We start from the raw sequence: 9,375 nt of genomic DNA on the forward strand, positions 1-9,375 counted from the left end.
TGATTACAGTTTCATACTCATAATAGCCATGTACTTTCATCTTTTTACATTGTCCATATTGATGGGAAAAACTATAAATAAAAAGATATTGCTTTTCATGGGCATGTTGAAGCACAATTTTTTTTTTAAATAGATGGAAGTAATTCCAAAATTTTCTAACACAAATATATATATATTATTATATATATGGTTGGGATTTATAAAGTAAAAATGGTCTGTGAATCACTGAATTGTGATGGGTAGATGCTAAAAGTTGTTTACATAGACTAAAAGTTTTTTCCCAGTTCAACTTTTTTCACCAGTCTCAAAGTGTTGTGTAGAATCGAATCCAGTATCCCAGCAACCTAAATACAAATAAAAAGTTTATTACAGTATTATTTTGAAACAGTGTAGTGTGAGATTAATAATAAGGTACTAACCGTGAAAACACCACCAATAATGGCACAAACATTGGTGATGAAATGAGAAAAGGATTTGGAATTTTCGGTTATCAAGACCTGGTCATGAAAGAATGGTTAAAATTGCAACCAGTTTGAAAGGGAAATTAATAAAATGGGGTAAAATATTTAAAATTGAAACCTGCATTGGAGACAGCTCAAAATGGAACTTGACAACAGGGACTGAATGAGCATGCATTAAGCTACTATGTGCTGTGTACTCATAATCCTCAATCAGTTGATGAGATGACCTCATTACCTCGGTCTTCACAACTTGAATATAATGCTCTACCTACATTTTTTATTATATGTAAATACAAGGTTCGTAACCCATCTAACTTATTATTTAAAAATTTAAAAAATTTAAGCTAATTAAAACCCAAATAAGATGATAGAAAATAAATTATAATTTTATTAAAATCATGAAATGAACTACCAAAAAACTTAATAAACAAAAAATGGTTATATTAAAAATTTAAAATTTTTCAATACATTCCTTGATGGAATGATAAAAGTAAACAAACAACAGTTATTTTTTTCAATGGAATCGGAAAGAAGCATTCGATTCCTTCTCCAAAGACTGTTTCTTTTTAGAGGGGATAAAAATGACTATTTTGGCCTTGTAACACTAACAAAAAAAAGAAAGAAAGAAAGGAACAGAAAGTTAGATGGGTTACGAACCGTAACATTTGCATGATCTTCAGGGTCAGTGAGATATGCCTGGCCATTTAACTTGGCATGGCTTACACCAATGTAAGGCAGTATTCGCTTAAGATCACTCATCACCCTTGCATTGATCTTCCTTCCAAATGAAAAATCAGAAATCACATGTGACATGTTCATTATCGAACCATCAAACGAGTGGAACCCCGAACGGGCTGAAATTACAAGATTGCCCGGAACCTGCATCATCCATCACATGTTTCAATTTTCGTGCAACACTAATTTTTTTTTTCTTTTTTAATATCAATTCAATCTGGTATTGGGTTTACCTTCTTGACTCGTACAAACCCTTCGATTCTACATCCTGCTTCTGATGGTGCAGGCCTCTTTGCATTTTCTTCAGTTTTTCCAGATTTACCCTCCAAGGCCAGATGTGAATCCATTGCAATAGGTGCAACCAATTCTTCCATTGTCTGCATCATCATCATGAAAGGAATTGCAATAGCTAAAGGACAGGAACAAGACAAAACTGAACATAAAAGGTTGTCAGGTTGTACTGTGTTTGGCATGGGACGAAAACGGAAACTTTTTTTGTCTTGTCCAAAAAGATAGGGCAGAGAATCGCTTTGGTTTCGTCTCTAGTCTATGCAAAAGACGTAAATACCCTTCTTTTCCTCATAATTGAAAATTATAACCCTAAATGATGATGTCATTTTCTGTTTCTTGGAGTGAAAATCCAAAATTAGTGTTCTTACATTCACCAAGGTATCCGTATCTCGGTCGCCATAATATGATTCATGCTCATGGTGCCCATTTTCATCCCTGATTTATTTATGTAATTAAAAAAAAAAACAATAGGTAAAGATAAATATAATTAGATTCAAAACAGAGAGTAGAATATAAGAAATTACACATACCTAACATCACTGCCCTTTCGGAATATCCGAATAGATGGATAACCTTGTATGTGGTTCCTGAAAACCAAATAGATCAATCGATATGATATATCTTCAAAGCATTGTATTCACCAAAATTAGGGCTTAAGGTTTAGGGTTTCTTACCTTCTACACAGGTCAACTTCTTCAGTGCAGTCAACCCTCCCCATAATGATACGGCCATCTATTTCTGGATCATGTCTGGGAACACAAAGCTGAGTCAGCAAGTAATAACTAGAAATCACTTACCATTTAGTGAATATAAATTTGTTCTTAAAATATAAAAGAGACCTTTCTCTTATTATTTTGGCTGCTTTCTCCCATGAGGGTTTCTGACACAATAGCAGGCAAGGATGGAAAACAAATGTTAAAACAGGTTGTTAAAATGTAAAACAAATCTTCGATATTAAAATACATAGAAAAAAAATCATTTAAGAGTAGATTTGCAAACTTATAAGATGTTACACGAAAAAAAAAAAAAAAAAAAAAAAAAAAGTTTGTAAATCTCCAACAGGATACCAAAAATCATTTTTACACCAAATTTGGTGTTATACTATTCATTTGCACAACATTTGGTGTTAAAAGGAATTTACAATTTGGTCCTTCAAGTTAGGATGTTATGTATTTTTAGTTTATTTTATGTAACTGTATAATGAAATACAAACCAGTAAGATTTGTTACTTGTAATATTATATTATAAATTAAACTGATATTAATTTATTGTATATATTGAATTTAATTCTTATGTGTTTGTTTCAATGATATGATAAAGATAATTAATTATTTTGGTTATTATTGTCTAGTGATATAACTTATAATGTTATTGTAATCAAAAAGATGTAAGTCGAGCTTATAAATACAAGGATATTATTGAAAATTCTGTATAAGGTAGAAAAAATGAATATACTTAAAATGTTCTTTTTGGTATTAAAAATAGTCAGGAGGGTATGTATGGGAATACCAAACGGTTACTCCAATAGCACCAAGGAGCATAGAAATTTACAACCAAAATTGAATGCCTGCATTTTAACCAAAACAAAATGTTGTTATATATTAGAAAATCATTTTAACATGAACAAGTTCAACAAATTAAAGTAAAGCATCCAAGAAAGAGAGTAAATTAATTGTATGTTCACATACTGATGAGAAATTCTATCGAAATTGCGTCCATTTAATGCAACAGATCCTTCACCATATTCTTCATCATTATCATCATCATGTTTGAGCATATTAGTAACAGGTCCAGACTCAAACTCAGAGCCAGTAGCTCTTAGATGTTTATCAATTGAATATTTGCGAACTGTTTTTGTTATGTTCAACCTGTTCTGCAAATAACAGAAACAAAATAGAGAAAGAGAATTTTAATTTGGTGATTAAAATGTAAATTAATAATCAAAAGGTAAGATCTTGAAACTTACAGTTCCCAGTACATCACTCACGTCCACAGATGCAAACTCACATGATAAAGCTGGAAAACTGAATTGGAAATTTGGAATTATTTAAGATGATAGACATTTCAACTAAAATCATAATTATCTTTCTACAGTGATATAGAGCAAAAAGCAGATTAATTGTCATGGGGCATACCTAAGATTAAAATCAATCCGTAAGTAATCCTTATCTGAACTTCTGTCAACTATGACAGATGTCGAGGTACTGATGCTCAAATAATTATGTAACTCCTGCAATGAAAGCAAAAAAGTAGTTGATAACAATGGCCCATGAGGAATAAAAAACAAAAGGGTAAAGGGTAAAAATAATACAAAAGAAATGCAGCCATGTATGAGTTGTTAGTGAACAAGAGTCTACATAAGTTATTTAAAGGGATGAGGATCTTTGTTCCTACCATTCCAAATAAAAACATCATGGAAACAGCTGCTATGATAGACAAGCCTGCACCTGAAAGTGACGCCTCTGTCAAATCTCTTGGGATTTTCCTGTCATAAAATAAAAGAATATATAAATCATGTAAATACAAAGTGATTAGCTGGTTTGGACAATTGTGTATGTGACATATATATGTAAAATATTCACATGCTGATCATCAAATATGAAATGGCTTACAATGTAATATATATGTAATTGGCTAAGTTACTAAGTTGATTGTTGGTGATTTTATTATTAGAAAAGTATTTCATTATATTCAATCAATCATTTAACTGCTTATTGTATAGTTTTATTTTGGAAGGACTAGGCATCTTAGTTTTGGTAGGAATGTGGATCTAGAACATTCTATAGTAATGTAATTTGACTTGACTTAGTTCCCAGTTATTGAATACAAAGTGAATCTTAAAGGCTTCTTTTTGTAAGTTTGGTTTTCATGGTTGATACCTTAGAAGCATAGGCATTATCCATTTAGTCTATATCCATCATTACTCTTATACCACTCTATTATCTATCTACAATAAATATCTTCATGGACTCCCTGGTCAAAACATGCCACCTTTTCTGGTCTTTCTTGTTTCATTAATGAGTCTTTCAATACCCACAGGAATTCAAGAAATCAAGTCCCCTTTGCAGAAAAACGCTTGAATTGAATATGTTGTGCCAATTGCAAATGCATGTAACTAATTAATTAGGGTAAATCTGGGAAATCCGTCTCCACAGCTTCAGATCGAAATGGGAGTAAATCGGTTCAAAACATGAAGTAATTGAGCTATTAATTCAGTTCGAGATCTAGAACTCCTGCTCCCTAACACAGTGACTATCGGACTTAAATCTATCCGTCATTACTCGATTTCGGATTAAAAAAAATGGCTCTAAGCAACTTTAACATTAACCGCAATGTTAGTATCAGTTGAACGAAATTCACAAGCACATCAAAAGAGATCGAGTACAATCATAAAACAGGGCCTCAAATACACCACCACGATCAATTGATATGCACGCATGAAACGATTGCAAAAATTTACCAAATGCAAAGTAAACAACGCAATTTCTCATCAATAGCAATAACACATACTTTTCAAACTTATGATGTCCACAAGCACTGAAGCATCAATGATAACAGTTAAACTTGGACAAAAATTCCCAAATATAAGTTGAAAATAGTGGAACTAAACCTGTAAAAATCGACAGATTTTAGCTTGGCACTCGAAACCATGTTTGTGAACTGGATCTGCGAAAAGAGACACCAAAAGATTGAATTCAATTAGGGTTTTTTGGTGCTCTCTAGTTCGCAGAACGAAATTATGCTCCCTTTTTTGTGCTCGTGAAACTGGAAGAAGAAAATCTTTTACGAGTGCATTTTCAGCCAATTTATTAGTTTACTTGTACCTGAAATGCAGGGGATTTAATTTAGTGTGGGTGAGTATAGGCTACGATAACGTGGACTCGCTTTGAGTACAACACACAACAGCGCGTTGCATGTAAAACGAAAATACTCCTGGTTAATTTTTGTTTCATAAAATAAACTCTTACAGAATACCTTCAAGAGTTTTTGCTATAAACTTGTAATCAAATAAAATATATATTTACAAAATTCATTATAATGTTTTTTAATAAAAGGAAATTGAAAATAATCTTCAGCAGTTATTATAATTTGCTCGGATTTCATAATATCTTTGATTTTATTCGTTGATTTTTTTTTCACGGTTTTTATTAAATACCTTTAAAATATTTCTTAAACGCCAATATTATTCTTTTGCTCGCATTAAATGCTTTTTGGGTTAACATACCTTTCGGTGAAAATTAAATATTAAAAAAAAAAATTGATTACAATTATATGAAAGGAGAGATAATATTCCGAAACAGCTTTGTATCTATTTTAAGTCCTTATAAAAACTACTTTTTAATTGTTGTTATGTATTATCCTTTACAACTTCTAATTTTAGTATAGAGAATACATAAATTCGTGTAATTTATATGAAAGATAATTTCTATATAAACCTTATAAATATACCGAAACAAAGTTATCAAGTATCATAATTGCCTATCTTTATTATACCTTTATTTGATTTTATTATTTGATTTTATTTTTTTCTAAAATATGGGCTCACGTGGATTGTCTTTTCCATCTCCATATCTTTGATTTGGACTATCATACTCTTGTGTCTTGGTTTATTATTTATGAATGATGAATGATTATTAAAACTTTCTTTATTCTTTATACCTTAGGTGATAAAAAAACATGTTACATTATTAGGTGTTAACTCTTGCTACCATGTATCTATGTGGCATGTGTTAGACACACCATTATCTTTTTCATCATTGACCTTGTTTTCTTTAGCCAGTTTGCAATCAATCCCTACATGGACTCAATTTTTGTATAATCTTTTATACAAAATCGCTCACATAAATATTTTAAACAATTTTTTATCGGTTTTGTTTATGGGTCAAATCAAAGCAAAACATCACCACTATCCTCATCCTCCATCCACTTTTTTGGCTTCCTAAAATTATCTAATCCCTAATAGCCATTTGAGATGGATCAAAATTGTCCTTGTTTAGCCCTAGACTTGCACGTAGTTTAGAATTTGAGATCTTATAGCTCTTCCACATGTGTTTTATAACTTTTTGTAGCTTACCCTCTTCACTCTGATTTTGCACACGGAATGTTAGTTGTGGTAAGTTGCTTCAAAATGATGTCCACTATAAATTATTGAGTTGTCAAAAATCAAAAGAGAAAAATCCGGGAAAGAGGAAAAGGTTTTTTTAACTTAATCTTGTAATTTAACTTTTTTTGCATAAGGGGATAAAAGTAAAGCAAAATTAAATAATGTTTTGCGCATCCGGGGAATCGAACCCCGGTCAGTACCGTGGGAGGGTACTATGATACCACTACACTAGATGCGCTTTTTGTGTTAAAATCTTGTTTCTAATGGTATTTAATATTTTATACTTCATAATTTCATCTTAAACTCTGGTATCGTACTAGAAACATAATATACCAAAGTAGTTTGGCACTTTGGCTATGAGTAATGCAGTTATTTTTGCATGAGATAAGACATCATTGTCCATTGTCTTTTGAAGGAAAAAAAAAAAAAAAAAAAACATTTGTATAATGATTTCACGTCACAGGTTGAAAACTACAAGTATTTTGGATTTATCCATCGATTCACTTTAGCATAAGGTGGAGGTAAGTAAAATGTGATTCTTTTGGTTTGGAACAATGTGATCATTTTTTTTGTTTCAAAGTTATAATATTATCTAAAAGAATGGTATGCTGCTGTAACCACGAGTTTATCCTTTATCAAGATTCATTAAAATGTCATGATGTAGGTCATCAATGATATTTCTATTCTCTTGAAGTTTATCCATAGTGAGTTAAGTTACTCATGAGGTTCGTGTGATAAACCTTGCATTGATCACCTGAAAATAATACAAACTATCATCTTAGATCAACCTCAACAGGTCATCCAGATGATACATTTAGGAATAAATATTATTGAACTGTGCATTTTCTTTTCATTACATTCATCAAGAACGTCATTTTTCTAGTTTTATATTAGTTCTGATCTTTTAGAAACATTTCCATCAAAATCACACTACTTGTGTCTTAATTATATCCATGGCTACTTCTATTTCAAGATCCAAACACAACTTCACACATAACCGACCCTCTCCTAAATCTTAGCAACTCCTTGAGAATCCTCGACTCCCATTTCTTCACAAAGTTAACAGAACGACCAATCACCATCATCTTCAACGTCATTGCATTATTCAACAAGTACTTCACCAGTTCCATCTCATTATCACAGCCATTAATCTTGATCTCGATCCTCGTTAAACACAACAAACACTTCGGCACATCATCTGGTGCACGCCAATCACAGATTGATGCATGGTGCCGATTTATGCTGCATCTAACAGCCTAATCACAAATTACCCATTAATCATAAAGTAAAGGAATCTGAATCATGATAATAATGAAGGATTAACCTTTTCGCAGGTAAGTACTTGTAAATTGGGTGAACATTTGAGTATAGAACAGACGAACTCCCAGTTATCAGTTACATGAATTTCCAAATTGGTCAGATTAATGAGCAGAAGATTAGGAGCAGGAAGAACATCCTGCAAAATCGTTTAGTTAATTTGATTGGTATAACAATAGAAATGGAGTAGATTGTAAATATATCTTACCATTCCAGCTTTAAGGAACAAGATTAGATGTTTCACATTCGAAACCCTAGAAAGGAACTCGAAAACACCAAGATTAAGACCAAAGATATGGAGATTTGCAGAAGTTAGAACAGGGAGTTGATTCAGTTCGACGCCATTAGAGTGACTGTCTTCGAAATTAAGGTATTCAAGTCGAGGAGTATCGATTACAACATCATGCAGCAAGTTTTCTTTTAGTGGTTTTGGATATAGAGTTGAAATCGTTAATCGTTTCAACGTGAAGCAACGAAGACTTAGTTTCTGCAGATTCTGAAAAACGACGAATTGAAGGTATAATTCTTCAAGAACAGGGCTACAGTCCAGAATGTTCTTCATCGGATCATCAACCATGCATTTCCAGTGACGAATTTGCAGGATTTTGAGACTCGAAAACCTAATAATTTCGGGAATTGTGATGAAATTAATCGAAGATAACTTCAAAGAGACAAGGGTTTCACAAGTAAACAGGATTTTAGGAAGCTCGATGGGTGTTTTCGTTCTGATTGAAAGATCGAACTCCTTCACATTACGCACAACTGCAGTGCAAATCCACACATAAAGCTTAGAGATTCCATGAACACTATCACCCCAAGAACAAGAAAGACGAAACCTTCGAATCGATAATACATTGCTGTTCCTCAAGACTGTTTCCCCAAACTCGATGAAATGTTGATGTTTCTCATTAGGGTTTTCGAAGTCATAGTTATCGACATAAGTCCAGAGGGTGTTCCATCTTTTGGATAAAACGGTGGTTCTAACAGCGCATATGGTAGGAACTAGAGACAATATGTAACACAACAATGCATCTGGCAGATTGCTGATTCGATCTTCAAGATTCTCATTCTGGGAATGTGGTCGTTTTGTAATGATTGGGTATTCTTCCGGATTTCTTAAAGAATCCATCATCGGCTAAGCAACCATGTTTAGTTTCTTGATTGTTCGCTTTGAAATTTGGCGGTTTTGTATTTCTAATCTAACTTGACGATGAGAAAGGGAGAAACGAAATCATGTATTGCCGAAACGTTTCTAATTTGCTGGCAGTTTTGAACTTTGCCACGTATGGCGGGCGATTGAATTGCTTCATCGGATGAATCACACTTGTAATCCAAATACTTTTACATTTGGCGGATGAATGCTATTCGTTTTTTATAAAACTAGGTTAATACTCGGAAAAATCACTAATAATTTAGAATTCCATTTATTTAAAATCAAACATACACTTCATTCCGTTAAGAGATTGG

At 32.5% G+C, this 9,375-nt stretch overlaps 2 protein-coding genes and 1 non-coding gene across 3 annotated transcripts; all 3 read right to left on the reverse strand.

Annotated features, from left to right (window-relative positions):
- Positions 1-106: 106 nt before the first annotated feature.
- On the reverse strand, positions 107-5,287 carry PDIL5-4 (PDI-like 5-4). The gene is made up of 15 exons (XM_078963327.1): positions 5,098-5,287; positions 3,882-3,972; positions 3,623-3,717; positions 3,454-3,511; positions 3,176-3,360; positions 2,997-3,054; positions 2,327-2,367; positions 2,162-2,236; positions 2,018-2,074; positions 1,856-1,922; positions 1,430-1,573; positions 1,119-1,340; positions 580-729; positions 420-497; positions 107-344 (listed from the first exon to the last, which is right to left on the reverse strand). Exons 1-15 carry the CDS (start codon positions 5,136-5,138, stop codon positions 267-269), a joined length of 1,440 nt encoding a protein of 479 aa, XP_078819453.1. The 5' UTR covers positions 5,139-5,287; the 3' UTR covers positions 107-266.
- A 1,471-nt stretch (positions 5,288-6,758) lies between these two features.
- TRNAG-CCC (transfer RNA glycine (anticodon CCC)) lies at positions 6,759-6,829 on the reverse strand. The gene has a single exon. It is a non-coding gene; the product is annotated as a tRNA-Gly (tRNA).
- A 569-nt stretch (positions 6,830-7,398) lies between these two features.
- LOC145005099 (putative FBD-associated F-box protein At1g32375) lies at positions 7,399-9,128 on the reverse strand. The gene is made up of 3 exons (XM_078964147.1): positions 8,117-9,128; positions 7,916-8,047; positions 7,399-7,847 (listed from the first exon to the last, which is right to left on the reverse strand). Exons 1-3 carry the CDS (start codon positions 9,038-9,040, stop codon positions 7,560-7,562), a joined length of 1,344 nt encoding a protein of 447 aa, XP_078820273.1. The 5' UTR covers positions 9,041-9,128; the 3' UTR covers positions 7,399-7,559.
- Positions 9,129-9,375: the final 247 nt, after the last annotated feature.

The sequence above is a fragment of the Lactuca saligna genome, chromosome 7 (assembly GCF_052625555.1).
Source record: "Lactuca saligna cultivar CGN05327 chromosome 7, ASM5262555v1, whole genome shotgun sequence".
NCBI classification, from domain to species: Eukaryota; Viridiplantae; Streptophyta; class Magnoliopsida; order Asterales; family Asteraceae; genus Lactuca; species Lactuca saligna.